Source organism: Rhamphochromis sp. 'chilingali', assembly GCF_963969265.1.
Source record: "Rhamphochromis sp. 'chilingali' genome assembly, chromosome: 4".
NCBI classification, from domain to species: domain Eukaryota; kingdom Metazoa; phylum Chordata; class Actinopteri; order Cichliformes; family Cichlidae; genus Rhamphochromis; species Rhamphochromis sp. 'chilingali'.
Genome location: NC_137948.1, coordinates 23,421,171 through 23,442,516, shown reverse-complemented (window position 1 = coordinate 23,442,516; position 21,346 = coordinate 23,421,171). Strand labels below are relative to the sequence as shown.

The 21,346-nt window shown below is 41.0% G+C and overlaps 1 protein-coding gene across 1 annotated transcript; it reads right to left on the bottom strand.

The window, feature by feature from the left end:
* Positions 1–3,702: 3,702 nt before the first annotated feature.
* On the bottom strand, positions 3,703–20,004 carry mttp (microsomal triglyceride transfer protein). The gene is made up of 18 exons (XM_080880299.1): positions 19,458–20,004; positions 18,035–18,222; positions 17,721–17,864; positions 12,996–13,103; positions 12,793–12,909; positions 12,556–12,695; positions 12,324–12,474; positions 11,534–11,691; positions 11,218–11,386; positions 10,919–11,026; positions 10,555–10,767; positions 10,248–10,459; positions 10,038–10,135; positions 9,765–9,886; positions 9,453–9,680; positions 8,190–8,314; positions 5,818–5,988; positions 3,703–5,733 (listed from the first exon to the last, which is right to left on the bottom strand). The coding sequence occupies exons 1-18, from the start codon at positions 19,516–19,518 to the stop codon at positions 5,586–5,588; spliced, it is 2,661 nt and encodes an 886-aa protein (XP_080736425.1). The 5' UTR covers positions 19,519–20,004; the 3' UTR covers positions 3,703–5,585.
* Positions 20,005–21,346: the final 1,342 nt, after the last annotated feature.

Below are 21,346 nucleotides of genomic sequence, written 5' to 3'. Positions count from 1 at the left end.
GGAGTTTGCACGTGTTTTGGAGTTTGCATGTGTTTTGGAGTTTGCAAGTGTTTTGGAGTTTGTACGTGCTTTGTCTCTAGGGGCCACCGTACAACACACTCGCTTTCGTGAGTACCTTTACTGATAGTAACGCCATGTGATTCAGCTAATAACACAAGGATTTCATCATTTTTGAAGCCACGCTGAAAATACTCAGCAATCTGTGCATTCATGACTGGATGTAATACTGGTAGCTTAGCTGTAGCATTTATACCTGAGGGCTTCAGCTTCCGGGTAAAAAGGAAATGACATCATTCACGTAGATTACTGATTGGCAGCGCTAACTCGAAATTTCAAGTTACTTTTCTCAAAATTTTGAGTAAATAAGTGGAAAATTTGAGTGATGGATCCTTTTTTTTTTCTTTAGTGGTGGAAACAGGCTTCCATACTCACCAACTCTATCTAATCAGCAATAAAAACATGGTGCCAAGTCACCAGAAGCACAGGAAATAAATTGGTCTTTGGCTGAATACATCTAGATGAACCAGAATTGCTATAATCTTTATTTTAACAAAATTATGCCTCTTACTAGAGTCAAATATTTCCTTGTGGTATCTAAAACTACAAATATTTTCCTGGGTGTCAGTATCAAGTTTTAAATTCTAGTGTCGTTAGCCCAGGACTATAGCTACATTCCTCCTCATTTAACATCTATGAATCAATTTCATTCTGCTTATCTAATTTAAAAAAACAGATATATAAATAGATTTTTTAAAAAAGTAGCATAACTCTAAAGGTGTGTTTAATCAGGTGGCAGCAAACTTGATGACAAGCCATGGGTGTCACGGTCTGGCTAGGGCAGACCGTATGTTGCAGGGAAGGACTCAAGCGCAGACCGAAATGAGATGTGAATAACAAAACAAGCCGTTTATTAAGGAAAGAAACGAGGGTACAAAATAATAGGGAATCGATGAAAACTAAACAATGACCTAAACTGGGTGAACTAAAACAAAACATAGAAAACTCTAAACATAACAAACTGACAGGGATACCTGGGGCCCGTTCTTCGTACGTCGCTTACTACATCCAAGATCAAATGACACATCCAAGATCAAATCATCGCGCTAACCGTGAGCTCGCTAATCCGGTTCCCCGAACACACCTGCTGTTGACGATTAGTACAGCTGGACGCAGTAATGTGACATCACTGGGTGTCATAAAAGGGGCTACGCATCGATAGTAGAAACATTGATCGGCAACCCTCTGATTGGTCGGCGAAAATGTCGAAGGAGCGCGCTCGGCTCGGTATTTTTCGGCAGCAGAGCAAGAACTCTTGAGTGAGGGATTTCAGGAGTTTCAGAGTTTAATCAGAACGCAAGGGAACACTGCAAAGGCTGCAAAAGCAAGGAGAGAGGGCTGGCAGAAAGTTGCTGACAAATCAAACTCGTAAGTAATTTAATAATAATAATAATAATATATTGGATTTATATAGCGCTTTTCAAGGCACCCAAAGCGCTTTACAATGCCACTATTCATTCACTCTCACATTCACACACTGGTGGAGGCAGCTACGGTTGTAGCCACAGCTGCCCTGGGGCAGACTGACAGAAGCGAGGCTGCCATATTGCGCCATCGGCCCCTCTGGCCAACACCAGTAGGCGGTAGGGTAGATTTATTATATTACACTATATTATCCAATATTATATTACATTATATTATATTGTTATATTATATCCTCTTTCACATTAGAGCCACAACAGGACCCACTAGCACATGGGAACAAGTAAAAGTGAAATATAAGAATATTCTACAGAATGGTAATATTTATCACTTATATTGCTTTTCGTCTCTTGGAAAGAGAGCCTGAAATAATCTGTTTGTTTGTTTATAACAGCAACCAAGAAAAGGGCAGAGCAAAAAAAGACAGGTGGTGGTCCTGCACCCCCTCGTCAACAAGTTGGTTAAGTAAATAATACCCTCACGGGAAAATCGATATCTCTCAATGAGCACACTGTCGCGCTGAGCTAAAGGATCCTGTCTGTCCCGCAATATACGCTGAATTCTGAGGACTCTCCTTATCAATCTTGCACCTTCCGCAATGGGTTGCTCGCGTAAACGGACAGGACATGGCTGCGACAGACTTCCCAAATCCACCTTGGCTTTTATAGCCGTGGTCTCTCATCTTGATTACACGAAGTAATTTACAATTGCTACTCTGAAATATGAATTACATCTGTAATAATCACATACATGTAATAGAATGTTAATAGTACATTTCCCTTTTTTAGGAAATGACCTGTATGTATCTGTGTGACATCAATAAAAGGATCAAGTGCTGCATTATCTTCAGTTACATTGATGTTATTTATTTATCGCTGTTGCTTTCGTATAAATGAAGCGGACATACCTGCGTGGCCGCGATCTAATCCTGTTTACATAAAGTAAACCTGCTCCCGAGCAGGTTTACGCTTACGGCTCTGTTGCTATGACAGCAAGTCCCGGATGAGCTTCGGGGAACCGACTGATCCAGGATCACGCGAAATCGTCAACAATCTAATCCGGCTAACCTACTTAGCGAGGTACGAAGAACGGGCCCCTGGAGCGGAGACATAGGAAACAACGGACGAGTACAACGGGTGAATACAAAGGACGACCTGACAAAGAATGACTGAGAACACACAGACTAAATGGACACAGGAAGATAATGAGGGAAGTGGCAACACCTGGGGAAACAGCTGGCACACATGAACATAATGACGTCACAGTGGGAGAGTAAAACTGAACACGATGAACACAGAAACGCCAGACCTCTTCACAATAAAACAGGAAACAGAGTGAGACATAGACATGACAACCTGAACTTGACAACATAAGCCACAGACATGAAATACATGAAAAGCAGGGGAGACTTAACATGGTGGAAACACGAGGGGAAAATAACTAGAAACACCTAGGCATGAAAACGATGAACTTAGGAAACCTGAAGGCTACATAAACTAAACACAAAACGCTGGGTCAGCAGACCCAGGATCATGACAATGGGCCAGTGTTGTCTTCATGTTTGTAATGAGGAGGAGAACAGTCAATACTGAGCTCGGTTTTTGTTATGCAAGCTCAGTGGTGTTAACATGTAGGCTTTCTGAAAATATAAGTAGATGATGTTACTTGAGGGTCTTTATCAAATTTAGCCACATTTTGTGTAAGTTAGATTTTTATTTATCATGCAGTACCAACAGAGGAAATGAAGCAGTCCCACATTTATTCTGAAGCAACCGCAGAAACAGAAAACTGGGAGTGCTGCAGACGTTACAGCTCCCAAAGAGCACTGGATTTTGAATACAGATTAACGTCTTGAACTCTGAGTCAGTATTGGATAGCATAAAGAAACAGAAGACTATTTAAATTCACTAACTGCTGCTTGTTCTCCAAGATACCTGGAACTACATACTTGCCAAATACTCAAGGAAGCTAAGGTTAATTTATGTCAAAGTTGCAATATTATTTTAGATTGTGATTTCAACTTGACTCCATCACAAAACTTTGCAGGTGTGTGATTAAGATCTAGTTGAAAGCCAAATTCAAACAAAGCATCCTAACCGAATCCACCAACATGTTGCCGGGTGTTGTAATTGGTGCAATCACATCACAAGACAGTCCTAATTTGTTTCTATTCGTGTTACTTTCCATGAACATAAGGACAAAAATTAAAACATAAAATAGTTTTTAGAAGCATCCTGAGTTTATTTTTGTCTCTAAAATGTTTGCGCAGCACTGTACATGCATACATTCAATCGCTTTCATGGGGTAAATAGACAAATATAGCGACTTTGACATGTAAAACTTTATTTTTTAGTGTACACTTTTTGTCAACCAATCTGTTTCCTTAACATGGAATGAAGTTCATGTTGTGCCCAAACATTTTCAGACAAACACCAATTATATTCCTATACAAAAAAATAAAAATAAATTATGGTAATGGATTCACTTTTATTGATTCAGCTTTCATCTGATAATTCATAAAGTAATGACAAAGCTAACAAATCTGTTAACTTTGTAGGAGCAACTTAAATCTTCAATAATAATAATAATAATAATAAACTTTATTTATAAAGCACACTTAAAAACCAAGGGTATGCCAAGGTGCTTAACAAGTAAAATAGAGTATAGGAGGAGGATAATAGAAATAGGACCAAAGCAAGTACTAAATATGCAAGCAGATAACTGTCACTAATACATAGGAAAGCAACAGGTACAGAGCAAACAAGAATTTAAATGAGCATAAAAGTGCATGATATAAAATCATAAAAGAAATATTAACTAGAGGGAAAGGCAAGATTGAATAAGTGGGTTTTTAATCGTGATTTGAACAGTGCAATGGAATCAGATGCGCGGAGGTCGAGAGGAAGGGTATTCCACAGTACCGGGGCAGCCAGAGCAAACGCACGGTCACCCCGGGACTTCAGTCGAGATCTGGGTTGGGTCAGAAGTAGTTGAGTGGCAGATCTGAGTGTTCTAGCAGGAGTATGTGGTTTGAGAAGTTCACTAAGATAACTTGGCGCTAATTTATTAATAGTTTTGAAAGTAAGGAGTAATATTTTAAATTGAATACGGTACTTTATGGGCAGCCAATGCAGGCTAGCTAGGACAGGGGTAATATGGCAAAATTTCCTGGTACCAGTCAAAAGGCGGGCTGCTGTATTTTGGACTGTTTGCAGTTTAAGAAGAAGAGAAGAGGGAAGACCATAGTACAAGGAGTTACAATAATCCAACCTGGAGGTCACAAAAGCGTGAATAAGCTTCTCCAGGTCCTCATGCGGAATATAATGCCTAGCCTTAGAGATAAGGCGCAGTTGGTGGAAGCTAGATCTCACTACAGCAGACACTTGCTTATCGAGTTTGAGCGAGCTATCCAGCAGTACACCCAAGTTACTGACATAGTCACAAGAAAAACTAGCAAAGGAACCCAGGGCAGCACAGAGTTGGGCACGAGGGATTTTACTGTTGAACACCACAATCTCAGTCTTCTTATCAATAAGATTGTAAAAGACTGAATTAATTGAGAACATTACCCTGAAGTGATTTCAAGCTTGTCAAGGGTTATACAGTGATGTAAAACAATAAACTACTCCTCTTTAAAATACATTTAATTAAAAAAAAAAAAAAAAAAAAGAAAGAAGAAGAATTGGTTCGGGAAAAGAGCACATGTGTTCTGAGTTAACCTGCGCTCTGAAGTCTGATATTTACATGTTTCTCTTTGCTGTAACTGTGTTGGAGAAGATTACAGTGGCACTATTCATGCTGAGTATTTCACATCATATAAAACATACATCTTGTATGTGCCCATCATAAATATATTTTCAAATAAATCCATAAAAACACAAAGAAAGGATCCCTGATTGGAAACAAAGCTTGAATTACAATTACTTAAATACTCACAGGAATGTAAACATTGCATGTGTTGTTAATAATAAAAAAAATGCACCACTTTTCTTTTCTTATGGTCTTTTACTGCTTTTTCACAACCTGCTGTGTCACACCAGAGGTGTGGCTGCTGTCCCTGAATGCAGTGAAGCACTTGGGCGTGTGGAAAACCGACGGTTTCTTTTCTACCAGTTGGAGTCGAAAACCCTCTTGCACATGTTCGAGTTCTCCTGGTGAAGAGGGAATTCGGAACCAGGAATGAGTGTCTTTCTGCCTTTGCGAGATACAACACTCTTCCCTGATGGCAGGCTCTCATACTTGGTCAGGTATTCACTGAAGGAAGAGCATTACAAATAAAAAGTTAAGTAATATAAGAGATTATTCAAAGATGGCAACATTTTTTTTATTATTTAGTACCTGACTGGGAAGGTAGATTTGTCCATCTGCAGGCACACCAGGAAGGGGTATTCTGAGAACTGGACAGTGGTAATGAAGTCCAGTGATGCTTCTGTATCAAAGCTGACCTCCACACCCGCTCTTAAAAAGTCCATGTCCACAGTAACGTTGCCAGTGACTACTAATGCTGCTCTGAAAACACAGCCAAATCAAAACAATGTGTTCAACAGACAATGCTGGGACTCTTGGCTTTGTAGGTCTGAAGTTGGAATACACTACCAGTCAAAAGTTTGGATGCACTTTTTTTTACTACTTTCTACATTGTAGATACATACTGAAGACATCAAATATATGAAACAAGATATATAGAATTATGAAGCAAAGGAAAAAAATATAACTAAATGTGTTTAATATTTTAGATCCTGGAAATAGCCACCCCCTGCTTTGTTGAAAGCACTGCAAACCCTTGGCCTTCTCTCAGTGAGCTTCAGGATGTAGTCACCTGAAATGTTTTCACTTCACAGGTGTGCCTCGTTCATTTGTGGAGTTTGCTTTCTTAAATGGGGTTGGGACAATTAGTTGTGTTGTGCAGAAGTCAGGTTGGTATACAACTGATTGTCCCAATTTGACAACTTTTAGAATTCATATTATGGCAAGAACCAATCAGCTAAGTAAAGAGAAATGACAGTCCATCATTACTTTAAGAACTGAAGGTCAGTCAGTCCAGAAAATTGCCAAAACTTTGAATGTGTCCTCAGGCGCAGTCACTGCACCCCATCTCTACATCAGCTGTTCAGAGGAGTCAGGGTTTTATGATCAAATAGCTGTTAAGAAACCACTACTAAGGAAAAGCAACAAGTAGAACAGATTTGTTTGGGCCAAGAAACACAAGGAATGGACATTAGACCGTTTGAAATCTGTGCTTTGGTCTGGTGAGTGAGCAACCACAGTAGTTGCAATGTGCAAAGTTTGCAGTGACAGTAGGAGAGACCTGACCTAATTTACTGGGGCCCCCACCTGACTCCACTCCCTGACACTGCAGGTGGAGTGCATGATTCTGTTTAAACAAACCTAATGACAGCGAGGACAGCCACTCAGTAAAAAAAAAAAAAAAAAAAAAGCCGTTAACCTTCTGAGAATGAAAAAAAAAAAAATAGCAAAACTTGGTGAGTGTAGCTGATAATTAAATATAATGCTAAATAACTAAAAGCTGTCTAGTCTATCATTTACTGTTTGGCAGAGGTGCTTTTATTACATAACTTCCGCTAGCATCTCAATATTTTCTTTTCTCTACTCGTTAAATTTGCCTCCTCTGTTGGTCATGACACGTCACAGTCAAGTAAGAATTGTTTTCTTCATGTCAGATTATTTATAACACAGTGGTGATGAATGCTTGTTGGAGGTGAACCCTATGAACAGACTATAGAACCACCACTGACTATAATGTGCTTCTCCTTCTAATATGCTATCAACGTACTGGTGATACCACCAGTATAAGCCTACTTCTTGGTGGGGTTTATCACATGAATGAGGATAAAGTGAACAGAAGTCAAGCAAGTTTCAGTTAAGAAGACACTCACAGAGGGAAAGGTACATATATAAGCCCAATCCCAATGTCTACCCTAATGCCTGAGCACTAAATAGTCAAAACTTTGCTCATGTAGACATGGTGAGATACCAATGTGGTTTGTTCTGCTTCTATAGATAGTCTGCCACTCTATTATCAGAGTGGAAGAGGTACAGCTATGCTGATCCATTCACCTGCCTCTGCCATTCCCCTGCACACAAACAGTCCTGAAGTCCAACTTCAAGTTGCGAACACCCCTCCAAACAATGGTCTACAAACCAAGGCATTGTTTCTAACATCATCATCACAGTGAATCATTCTGAAGCTTCTCTTTAATCACTTAATTAATTAACCAGCTCCGGGACTCAAGTTTAAACATTCTAGATGCAGGACATGAGCACTGATGTGCAGTCCATCAAACCACATATGAATATTAAAAATCTGTAGCATTACTCTTTCATCACCGGATGCCGACAGCTAACTGATATTGAGTTACTGTTGTGCATTGACTGTAATGTTTTTAAAATAGAGAACCAGACAGACCTGATGTCATAGCCACACAACCCTACCAGTGAGACAGGAGTGAAGCACAATACTGGAGCAAATCCAAAGTGCAGATGGAACAAATGAATCAGACAACACTTATAGACTGTCTAAAGTTCACGTAAATCCAACATCAACAGAAATCTATTTGCAGTGGAGTGATGGGGTTTAGAATCGACGTTCAGTCGCAGAGAGTGTTTTCTAAGAACTGTCTGTCTATCAAAAGGCTTTTTGTGCTGTGTTGTACGCTGTTTTATGGTAAAAGTTGTTTATTTCAATGTACCTGTTGTTAACACTGGTCTTGGACTCTCTGTACCACAGACTGATCTCCATGCCTCCAGAAATGTCAATGGCGAGACCTCCTTGAAACTCCGCACTTGCCTTCAGACCAGACTGGAGCTGGATGACCTGAAAGACAGCAAATAAGAAGAAATCCCACAATGGATGCTTAATTGAAATTAAGATAGTTTGCAAAAAAAGAAAAAGAAAGAAATGTGAGTCTTTCTAGATATTAAGTGCTGTAAGCATGTGGAAATTAACCCTAGGAAAACAAGAAACTTCTTTTCTAGTTTAAACTTCATATCACATTTATTCTTTGTGTATATTAGGCCAGAAAATGAGAAAAAAAAAAAAAAAAAAACACACCAGACCATATTAACTCTAAGTCTTCATCACACTCTGACAAACATAATTATATATCAGTCATGAATGAGAATGAATCACTTCTACTACCCAAACTAACAATAGTTTATTAAGTCGACAACATAAATACTCACAAGCTGACAAAAAATAAAATGATCAATGTCTGAATTCAGTCCAAAATAGAAAATAACAATGATCAACTTGGCTTTTGTATACACAGAATGATTCTAGATTGAAATCTGCTTTTGTAGGAAATAATGAGCTTGTCACAGTCACAGACAGGAAGTAACCCTTTTCTATGGATACACTGAAGTCAGAACCGATTCCATGTATTTCCACCGAAAAGCCAATACAAAAGGGATAGAATATCATATGAAAGCAAAATTTAAAAAAAGCACTGTTTTTAAAATAGCACCTGTTTCACAATACCTCATCCTTGTTTCAGCTTCACACATTTAGACCCTACTCACACTTGCGTCATTCACCTCGACAGCTGGAGTTATTAAGTGTGACCCCGTCCTCTCTGTGTCTGTGTACACATAGTCGTTGCATCTGACCAAGTGAAATAGGTGTGTTGCCCAGCATGACTCATGTGAGCTTTTTCTGCCCTGCCTCCTCTACGCTTTCTTGACATTTATGCTAAGTTTGACTTCAGCGTTAAGCCTCTTCAGCCTCCGTCTCCAGTGTCAAAGTCTGCTTATTGCACTCTTAGTCATCCACGTGGCAACGTGATGTAGCAACAATGACGGCACTTCTGACTTCACACAGAGTGTACACGTGTATGTTTTTAAGTGTGTGCTGCTTTTCCTTGAACAGAGTGAACTACAATCTGCAAATCTGACACTGTTTTTGAAGGAGTGGAAAGGCTTCTGGGAACAGCTGATAACTGTGATTGGGATCTTACCTCAGAATGATCCGAGAGCAGGATGAGACCCTTCACGACATTGATGGGGTCTCCAGTCATGGAGAACATTTTAGACATGAGGTCACTGTAACCCTTGAAGAAGGTGACAGGACGCAGCTGGATGTCGAAAAGCAGAGCCGACATCCCGGCAAAGGACTCCAGGTCTTCCTCCCCCTCATCAGGTGTGGCAGCAATCAGAGTCTCCAGACCCTGGGCCTCGATCGCCACCTGGAAGAGAAATGTTCCCATTTATTTCAGTAATTCGCTCTATTTTTGAGGATTCAGTGATTTTATGAAACTCTTTAAGTTCACCTGTAATCCATGTAGCATTGCTTCGTTAGTAGCACCAAAAATATTCATGTTGCTTCTTCTGAGGATCCCAGAGCCTGAATACAAGATGTCCAAACTGTATGTGGAGGTCAGATCGGGGGACTCTGTAGGGAGCAAGACATTAGAAGTACTCAGTTAGTATGCATGTAACTGTGTTTGCTTATATAGTCAAAGATTGATATTTTCTTTAATTAAGCTGACTTACTTTTAATATTTCATCACAATTAAAAAAAATGTCATTCTTTTGTCACTTACGAGCCATGAATCCTGAAAATGCAGATGATGATCCAACCTTTGCAAAGCGGTTATAGTTACAAGAAATCATGTCCTTCATAGCTTGCCCTAGCACTTTGCTGAAAAAAAAAAAAGGGAAACCTATTTAACAGTTTTAATATATTGTCATCATATAACTGTCAAGTCCTTCTGAGCTATGATGCAGAGACAGGTTATTTTCCTGTAACACACCTGGCAGGCATCTGGAAGCGTAGGATGTCCTGGATCTTTGACAGCATGTACTTGTTCATTTCATGTGGCAAGTTTCCGATGGACAGAAGCAGATTCTTCACCTCCATGTATGTGGGGTTGCTACTGAGGATGACGTCAGCAGCGGCGGCTCTCACATTTTTCTCATAGATGCGGCGATTCTGGTGGTAAACCCTGTTCACTGTTTGCTTGACCTAAAAAAAAAAAAAAAAAAAAAAAAAAAAAGATTAGCTGGCAGGAAAGTATTTGTGTGTAATTGTTTAACCACAGAGTAATATTCGATACATACCTCACTGGTCATGAGATTCACATCGTATCTCTGCAGGGCAGTGAGGGCAATGGTGTTGTAGGCTCCCACTTCTGATTCTGCATATTTGGTGAAAATAGGAATGGCCTCGGGCAGGAGAGAGTTTTTTAGGGCCAAAAGGTACATCTGGACCTCCGACTCAACCGTTGTGCTGTCGGGAGCGTTCAATATCATCTTCTTGACCTGCTCCACGATCTGAGAGACAAACATGAAGCAGAAAAATCATCAGTTAACTGTTGGTCATTTTTATTGCATTTCTAGTATATTCCAGTATGTAGGGTACACTTTCTGGCCCTTAAGAAATGCTGGGCTTTGTTCAGTGTCACTTCTTCTTTAGATGACTCACAGGTAAGTTGCAGCCTCCTTTCTGACACAGTTTGTGGACCAGGGCTCCCATAATGATCACCACAGATTCTTTGATGTCAGTACTGCCGATCTTCCCTTTAGAAATATCCTGAAAGGAAAATGTTCCTTATAACAATTTGCTGAAAACACTGACTGCTGGCAGGTAACTTAAGCAAAATTATTCTTTGTTTACAACCAACTGGGAGTGAATCCTGCATTATTATCTTATTACCTAGAGGGCACCAGTTTCTTACGATACCTTCTAAGTGGGAGAAATTCTTAAACTTTCCTTTAACTCACCAGCAGGGCCTGGAGCATTCTCTCATTGGGATGTGAAGCAAAGCCACATGCATAGAGAAACCTCTCCTGCAGAACCAAACCTTTGGCATCAGTGAAGTTAAGGAATTCAAGCATGGCATCCAGGGATTCAGAGGTCTGGGAGGATGTTACAGCATCAACAACCTGAGGTCTGATACCAGCAGAAAGAAGTTAAACAGGGCAGAGCAGTAAAGAGGAAATATGACAGACAGACAGACAGACAGACAGATATATTTATTTATTTATTTATTTATTTATTTATTTATTTATTTATTTATGGAGCAAGGCTCTCACTTACAGAGACGTCTTGCTGGCACTCCTCAGCACTTTGAGGATCTCGTCCTTGGGCGCCTTCCTAATGGTCTGGATGAGGGCCAGGAAGCTCCGAGGAGCCCTGGTTTTGGACAGGCTCTCTGGCTCCAGCTGCTTCTTCTCAGCCTGCCAATGTTCAAAAAGCTAAGAGGAAGAACACAGGGGAGAGGGGATTAGAACACAGATCATCTTCACTTAGTAATCAAAGTACAAAAATAAACTGTATCTGTTTACCAAGACTGTACTATTACAAGTCATTTTGTTTTAATGACTTGAACAGCTCAACTTGAAACCACTTTTCCTATTCAGAACAAGGTTTAAATGCATGAAAAGTGCTCCTGGAGAGGAAACACAAGTACAAGACCTTTCCCTGTCCTGTTAATACAAATTTAAAGAGATGTGTTATTTATGTGAATAGAAATACATAATAGAGAATTAATTCTCAGAGCCAGATAAGCTATGTTAGCTATACATGGGTGATAATACCATAACAAAAGAAAAGAAAAGATAGTGAAATATTCAGATCAATTACATTTTATTTACAGTATATTGCACCAAATCAAAACAACAGTTGCCTGAAGGCGTTCTACACATCTCTATAGTAGGGAGGGATCCCCAACAATCAGGCAACTCCCCTTATAAGGGGAGAGGAAGGAATAACTGCCTTTTGACAGGAAGAAACCTCTGGCAGAACCAGGGTCAGGGAGGAGCAGCCATAGCATCCATGAGAACAAAGCTGTGTGACAGTGAAGATTTGTAAGTAAACAGTTACTCACCGATGGGCAGCCTTTGCACTCAGATTTGACCTTCTCAGCCGCAATACCAACAGCTGCCAGTTTGGCATCTATTGACTTGACAACTGCAGCAGCATCTTTCCCGGCAGCCTCCAGTGGTCCTGCCTCTGTACCAACCAATTTCAGGCTTTGCCTAGGATAGAAGGAAGTACAATTTGAAGTGTGCAGTTATAAAACACGGAATCTCAGATGAATTCCCAGTCAGGGTACTTACCTGGACGAGACTTTAGCTGCAACAGATCTGCGAGCATTAACAGCCAGGGAGTGTGTTTCTTCAGCCTCAGCTGAGCGGATGAAACCATTTTCAAGTGTGAACACTGTAACAGAACTGGACTTCCTACTCACACCCAGGACCTGGAGGGGGCGGGATTCAGAAATACTTCAGAAATCAGCTTGCAAAAGTTAGTGTTTAGTATGGTTAGAGTTGGAGTTGTTCTGGATGTTGACTGACCTTACTGTGAGTGGTAAATCCAGCCTCTTCTGTCTTACATGTCTCTAGATTCTTGGTTCTTGTTACTTGACCTTTTACTGCCTTGTACTCAACAGTACACCTCCCAGACACATCATTCTGTTTAAACAGACAGCTTGTTTTTATTAGTAACGTACATGGATGTATGTTAAAAATGATTGTGAAATGATTCGTTTGTCACTAACCTCTACAACCTTCCCAGTACTGAGCTGCACTTGCAGCAAGCTGGCCAGGCCTCGTTTTAGATTCTTGACTGTTGCAGGTTCTGACCGGTAGGAATAAAATGCTTTTGCCTACAGTGTAGATGTAAAAAGAAAGCAACATGTCAGAGCAGAATTTTATGCTCTCAAACAATGCATATCAAACTGCACCAGCAGTTAAAATAGCAACTGAGGCAAACAACCTTCCGTTTTGTGCATGCTGTAACTGACAATGGCTTTACAGGTGTCAGTTTTCCTTTGCGCACTTGTGTACAGAAACATGTGTGCATAGTTGTGACATCAGGGACTATTTGCATTACGTGCAGGCATTAGCGCTGTTCTTTGAAGTGCAGATAAAAAAAATGTTAAAAACTTAGAATGACTTTAGCATTAGCACATAAAATAAAAGACCTGAAGGAGAAATAGTATAATGCAATGTTATAATATATTTTCAAATCATTCTAGTTTAAAATATATAAGACATCACACTTCTACTTTCAACACAAACAAACACACTAGAAGTCTGGAAGTTACTTAAGTAACTTAAGAGTTGAGTATGTTGAAACAATTGAAAAAGAAACATGTCAGTTCTTTGAGGAGCACACTGAGAGATCCAGGGTGTTTTTAAATCACCTCAAATGTATTATTGATGTTGTAGACACATGCAACACATGGCAAATGGTGCTCTCAGATATATTGTGAATCATGCGGCTGTATCACTCTCAGGCTTTTTGGTAAACAGACTTGAAATGATTCAGATCAGACTGACCATATATTTAAATTTATCACACCACAAATTTCTCCAATGAGGCTTCAGTTTGGCTCAATAATGGACTTTGACTCTCAGTCATGAGTTTAGGGATCAGCCAGTTACATCACCCTACAGTGTCTCCTTTACAGTATGTAATTTATTCGTGGCCCCCCAACCACAATATCAGATAGGACCACCATAAATAGACGCTCCACTGCTACTCTGTGTATTTTTCCTGCCACAGCTTGCCATCGGTAAAAATAAACTAACAACACCAAGGGAGACACTCTTCTATCGTATTTCACATACACTCAAAACTTTTCTCCAAACTGGATCTAAGATGATATTTTAGCTAAAATGTGTGAGACTTTCTTGAATCCTGTTACAGAAGTTACAGATCAGTACAAGACACAAATTTAAATAGGTTTGGATGAAGTGTGGCATCCATATCTACCAGTGAAGGCGATGTCTGAAACAAGTCTGAACAACACACAAAAAACTCTTCACTGACTGCACCACACACTGGGTGTGAGAAATAACTGCATCACTTTTTTCCTTCAAAAAGGTTTTAATGTGTTAATAGTGTAATTTTTTTCAAGATGAAAAAAGCAAAAATACTAGAATTTAAAAAATAAATTATTACAAATGTGTTAAAATATATGAAAAGTTAAAAGAATTGTTAAAAATTATTATCAGCAAAAAACCCAAAAAATAAATATGAACATATTTTAAAAATTTTAAATTTAAAATGTAAAAGTTAAAAAAAAGATATAAAACATATTGAAAAGAGCAAATTATGCCAGATAGTTACATTTAAAAAAAAAACCTTTTTGTTTTGTTTTCTCTGCTAATCTTATATATTTGATTGTCTCAGTTTTCACATATTAAAAATGTGTTTAAAAACAAATCAAAATTCAAAAATTTGAAAAATAGAAAAAAAAAAACCCACAAAAATAATTTTTTTATTATATTATCGTCTAGCTTTTCTATCTAGTCAGGATTTTCTAGATGAGCAGTTTTTATATATTTTTTATAATTTATTTCAATGACATTTATTTAACTTTCAACCCTTTTTTTGCAGGTTGTGCTCTCTTCATAGAACACACTGCTTCAAACAAGTTATTGCAGGTCTTTGTATTATACTGTATTGCATTACAATGTATACATTGAGGGGCTGAGCTGTCAACTGATCACCACCTGGTGGTGAGTTGGATCAGGTGGCGGGGGAGGACGCTGGACAGACCTGGTGCACCTAAACGCGTAGTGAGGGTGTGCTGGGAACGTCTAGCAGAGGCCCCAGTCCGTGAGATCTTCAACGCACACCTCCGGCAGAGCTTCAACAGCATTCCGAGGGAGACTGGGGACATTGAGTCCGAATGGACCATGTTCAGCGTCTCCATTGTTGAAGCTGCTGCATTGAGCTGCGGCCGCAAGGTGGTTGGTGCCTGCCGTGGTGGTAATCCCCGAACCAAATGGTGGACACCAGAGGTGAAGGGAGCCACCAGGCTGAAGAAGGAGTCCTATCGGGCTTGGTTAGCCTGTGGGACTCCGGAGGCAGCCGACAGGTATCGACAGGCCAAGCGGAATGCGGCTCAGGCAGTGGCTGAAGCAAAAACTCGGGTGTGGGAGGAGTTCGGAGAGGCCATGGAAAAAGACTTTCGGACTGCCTCAAAGAGATTCTGGCAAACCGTCAGGCGTCTCAGGAGGGGAAAGCGGTGCTCTACCTGCACTGTGTATAGTGCTGGCGGAGCGCTGCTGACTTCGACTGAGAAAATTGTCAGGCGGTGAAAGGAATACTTCGAGGAACTCCTTAATCCCACTAACACGTCTTCCGAGGAGGAAGCAGAGTCTGGGGATGAGGGGGATGACCCACCAATTTCCGGGGGCGAGGTCACTGAGGCAGTTAAACAACTCCTTGGTGACAGAGCCCCTGGTGTTGATGAGGTCCGCCCCGAGTTCCTGAAGGCTCTGGAGGTTGTAGGGCTGTCTTGGTTGACACGCCTCTGCAATGTTGCGTGGAGATCAGGGGCAGTACCTGTGGACTGGCAGACCGGGGTGGTGGTCCCCATCTTTAAGAAGGGGGACCGGAGGGTGTGTTCCAACTACAGGGGGATCACACTCCTCAGCCTCCCTGGGAAAGTCTATGCCAGGGTGCTGGAAAGGAGAGTTCGTCCGCTAGTCGAACCTCGGATACAGGAGGAACAATGCGGTTTTCGTCCTGGTCGCGGAACACTGGACCAGCTCTTTATCCTCTCGAGGATACTTGAGGGTGCATGGGAGTTTGCCCAACCAGTCTACATGTGTTTTGTGGACTTGGAGAAGGCATTCGACCGTGTCCCTCGGGGTGTCCTGTGGGAGGTGTTGTGGGAGTATGGGGTGTCTGGCCCATTGCTACGGGCCATTCGATCCCTATACAACCGTTGCAAGAGCTTGGTTTGCATTGCCGGCAATAAGTCGGACTCGTTCCCGGTGGGTGATGGGCTCCGCCAGGGCTGCCCTTTGTCTCCGGTTCTGTTCATAATTGTTATGGACAGGATTTCTAGGCGCAGCCAAGTGGCGGAGGGCTTTCACTTTGGTGGCCTCAAAATCTCATCTCTGCTTTTCGCGGATGATGTGGTTCTGTTGGCTTCATCGGGTGAGGGCCTCCAGCTCGCACTGGAACGGTTCGCAGCCGAGTGTGAAGCAGCGGGAATGAGGATCAGCACTTCCAAATCTGAGGCCATGGTTCTCAGCCAGAAAAGGGTGGAGTGCCCACTCCGGGTCGGGGATGAGTTCCTGCCCCAAGTGGAGGAGTTCAAGTATCTCGGGGTCTTGTTCGCGAGTGATGGGAGAAGGGAGCCGGAGATCGACAGACGGATTGGGGCTGCAGCTGCAGTAATGCAGACGCTGCACCGGTCCGTCGTGGTGAAGAGGGAGCTGAGTGTAAAAGCGAAGCTCTCAATGTACCGGTCGATCTACGTCCCTACCCTCAACTATGGCCACGAGCTGTGGGTAGTGACCGAAAGAACGAGATCGCGGATACAAGCGGCAGAAATGAGCTTCCTCCGAAGGGTGGCTGGCCTCTCCCTTAGAGATAGGGTGAGAAGTTCGGCCATCCGGGAGGGGCTCAGAGTAGAGCCGCTGCTGCTCCACATCGAAAGGAGCCAGCTGAGGTGGTTCGGGCATCTGACAAGGATGCCCCCTGGGCGCCTCCTGGGTGAGGTGTTCCAGGCATGTCCCACCAGGAGGAGGCCCCGGGGCAGACCCAGGACACGCTGGAGAGATTATATCTCTCGGCTGGCCTGGGAACGCCTTGGTATTCCCCCGGATAAGCTGGAGGAGGTGGCTGGGGAGAGGGAGGTCTGGGCCTCTTTGCTTAGGCTGCTGCCCCCGCGACCCGGCCCCAGATAAAGCGGATGAAGATGGATGGATGGATGGATGGATGGATACATTTTTAAATGTGACAATTATTGAATGAAAACTGGTTACAAAGTCTTATTAGATTTGTTTTAACAAGCTGCCAACATGAAAGTTCAGTCTCATCACGCTTCATGCTCGTCTAAAGTATAAAGCTTTGAAACAGACCATATAATAATTATTATATTTAATTATTAAATAATTATTAAATAATTATTAAAGTTTTAAGCCCAAAGTCCCTCTTTTAGTCAGACTCCATCATTCATTCATTCATTTATTGACCCTTTGAACCAGCTGACCTTTGCACATGCATGCACACATCTGTCTGGTATTTCCGCTGCCAGCATCATCACTTCAGTATAATGAAAGTACACTCATTAACTCTCTGATGACAGCAACAGTGCTGTGAGTTCTGCAAGGACAGTACTGACTTTCTATCACTACCTATATCAGCATGCCTTCCATTTAAAAGAGAAGAAGAAAATAATGACTGTCATTCCAAAAAAGCTGACAATTACATTAGGTCAGAGATTCCTTTGAAGCTACAACAGTGGTTTTCTTACCTTTCCATTTTTTAGATGCACCAAGAAAGGCTTTGTTAGAGCTGCTAGTTTATTTTTTCCCAAAATACTTTCGGTTGTGGATCCATGTAGGATGTTCTTTTTCTCTGATCTGGGCGACACAGGCTCTATCCTCAAATTTGAGATCTGTTAAAGAGAGATTGATTAATTATAACAAAAAGCTTGTTTTCTTCTTTTTCTATCACAAGCTAGCTTGAGTAAAACGTTTCATTCAAATGAATTTAGAGTTAACATTAAATTAATGTACGATATAATCTCATTATGTCCTCTCTCAGCATAGATTCGGGTCCACATACCGCCAGTTGAATCAGCTGGTCATCCTTGTTGCTCTGATCTCTCCAAACCAGATTAACGTTCACATCACTTGAGAACTTGTAGCCAGCACTGCCCTCTTTTGACCCCCTGGCTCTGTCTACCAGAACCTCAGTGGTGTAGCTGAATTTGTACAGCTGGTTGTTGTTCAGCCGGGGTCCAGCAGCAGCACCTGAAGAAACACAGGAAGCACAGCTTGTGAACAAACATCGGGTTACAATCATCTATGAAAAGACTTTTAGCTCAGACAATGCATCATTATTATGATTATGATTACTATTATTATCATGAGAGTGAAATAGTAATCCACCACTTCAAAAAGCAAGTGTTTGTCATTTTTAAGAGAATAATGTTATGTGTAGTTAAATCATTGAGGCTCCAAATTCTTACATTTGAGGAATAGTTGCTGATAAGCTGATAGTGTTTCTCAGAAAATCACATCAATAACACAACAGCTCAGGTTTGTAGAAAGTCTAAGACATAATTTGGTCATTTATTTCATTTGAAAAGTTTCTGCTTAGTAGAAAACTTTAAATGCCATCAAATAAATAGCTTTTAGACTGATTATTAAAACACTTAGAGGAAGTGATGTGCAGATTTGAAAGTTTAGAGCTTTTAATTTAACTTCAGAGCAATGCTGAGATGAACTGAGGTGCCGCATACACTGCCAGTTATATCAAAGTAACTTGTTCATATTAAAAACATATATTTTGCAACAAATTCCCTGATATAAATGGACAAACTGCATAGTGGGTACGTTTGTAGAGCTGTTGTGATTCAATCAGCGGTCATTTAACTGGGTGTGCTCCAAGTGAGAGAAGATAAAACTCTCTCCCGGGCTCTATTAGTGACACCCTTTATGAGATTACTCCACAGGGGAAGACAGACTGACGTGTCAGTATTTGATTTCATCATGGGTCACTGTGCACCCTGAAGCCTATTTGATCAGTTTGTGGATCTTTTTGCTCCCTGGGAAACCTCAAAGGATATTTCAGAGAGATCTGAAGCCAGTCATCATTACAAATGGCACATATTACGTGCTTTTATGTTAGGTCTCCTTTACCTCTTATAAGCTGGTGATTTCATCAAACAGCACTATATGGGAAGCCACTCCACTGACATTGAATGTGATGGTTGTTTTCCTGCCAGCATTCATTCATTTGTGCCTTTGAAAGTTTCAGTGTCTCAGAAGCAAGAAGCAAGGAACAACAAGCCCATCAGTAACTAACAAACATTTCTTTTCTGTAAACGCCTCAAGAAAACAGCAAAGTGCCAGAGTTTTGACCAATACCTACAAATCAAGATATCAATCTTCTAGTCCCAAATAAACTCAATCAGGCTTCGCTATAACTGACAGCTTTCCTCTAAACATCCCCAAAGTCCCCTCAGAAAGACTCATCAACTCACCTTTGGCAGAAGCTGAGACAGATATGGCTGCACAAATCAAGAACACAACAAAAGTCAGCATTGTGCGTCCTCTCTCTGCGGCCAGATGAATTTAAAAATCAGTCAATGGATGAAGTGGCACCACAGGGCCAAAAAAAGGAAAGGCAAAGCAGCTCCAAGCTTCTTCTGCTTTGTTTTATCGGAGCGGAGGGCAGACTCCAAACTCCACGCTCAAGTACTAAGTACGAGATAACCAGCAAATCATTAACCTCAGCAGCACAGGTTTGACAGGAACATCTGCTATCCACATATGCAGCCATGTGTCCCCTTTTTAATGCGGCGGTGTAGCGTCTGAGTCTGCGCGAGGGCTTAATCAATGAGACCGGGTTATCTGATTGACTCAAGTCATCAAGTAAGTGAGACAAGCCGTCTGATTTATTTCAGCTCCCCAGGTTATTCCCCTCGACTGATCAGCAGAGTAAAGTTACTTTAAAAATAAAAGTGCGAAAATATCAGAATGAATGAGTTTAAGAGAGAGAAACAACTTTCGCCTTATTTCATCTGCAGTGAACAGTCGAGACTTTGTCGTCGAGTCTTGGTTTGGAGGAAATGGGCAGTCTGTCGGAGAAACCAGCCCCGTAGCTCAGATTACAGCATCTCAGTGTGGGCTGTAAAAACGAAAATTTCTACCGTGGGCCCGAATATTTAGTGTGTGGGTTATTACCGCGATATATAAAACTGTAGATGTGTAGTTTCCCTCGTGCAGATGCATTAATTCCTGCAAAACTCAGTCTGTTTAATGAAAGCCGCTGTTGATTAAGGACCTACCAATTGGAATGGCTCCTGTAGGCCAGACTGTGTTTCAACTGAGATCCGTTTAGATATTTACTGTCTATTTGGCTGTTTGTTTCTTAGCAGAGCCTGAACACACACAAAAAAAACATATCGGTTGAATTTTAAAAAAATAGTTTCTAGTCATGTATGAAAACACATCTGCCACTTTGTGACTGTAAAGGGTTTTTTTTCTTTTAATTTTACAGCCTTGTTGTCCTAGCCCTGTAGCTAGGCAGATGTGTGGTTGTGGAGAGATAATGTAAGTATGGAAAATGTCCTTGTAGAAAATCATGCTGTGAAACAAGCCATGCCATTGTTTTAACATTTACCACGTGGCTCCATTGGTAGTGGTTTACACATCTGCTCACAAGTCAAAGATTCCAGGTTTAATTCTGGAGACACACATCAGCAGGAGCTGGGTGCACAGTGACCCATATTTATTTTATTCATAAAAAATAAAATAAAATCATGCAGAGCTACCTGCTGTGGTGACCTCTTGTGAATAAGGGAGCAGCTGGAAGTAGCCTTACTGAGATGACCCCAAAAATGTATTTTTTTAACCAGTAATAATAAAATATCTCATGGCTATTTTCAAGTAAACAAGTGAATCCTGATGCATCAACGCTGGATGCAGCAGTTCCAGTGTAGCAGTGGGGATGATGGTGATGATGATCAGTATGATGTATGATTTCTATAAAATTAGATTTAAAAACGACCTCTTTTTTTCATAATTTACTGATAACAAACTCCAACAACTGGAAAGTAAATACTGTGAACTATAGTCAGCAGCCAAAAAAGCTGTTAGGCTTTTCTGGTGGACTCAACATCTGTCACAGATTATCTGCAGATAAGAGAGAAGGATGTGTGTTATGGCCTGTGGCATACTGACTAAAAGTAACAGTACAAACACAGGTACAGAACAAAAAAAACGAGTTTGGATACCTTAGATAAAGCAGAAAAATTACAATAACAAGACCAAATAAGGTGGCTCTTTGAGACACAGATTTTACTAATGTCTTAATATATCTTAATATTGCATACATATTCATTGTTAAAATTTAAACCTACATATTATT

Excerpts from the sequence above, each read along its gene's own strand:
- mttp (XM_080880299.1), bottom strand. The coding sequence starts at position 19,518 with ATGCTGACTTTTGTTGTGTTCTTGATTTGTGCAGCCATATCTGTCTCA. Across the intron at positions 11,387-11,533 it reads AGTGCCAGCAAGACGTCTCT|ACCTCAGGTTGTTGATGCTG; the intron begins GTAAGTGAGAGC and ends TGCTGGTATCAG. Across the intron at positions 10,136-10,247 it reads CGCTTCCAGATGCCTGCCAG|CAAAGTGCTAGGGCAAGCTA; the intron begins GTGTGTTACAGG and ends TTTTTTTTTCAG.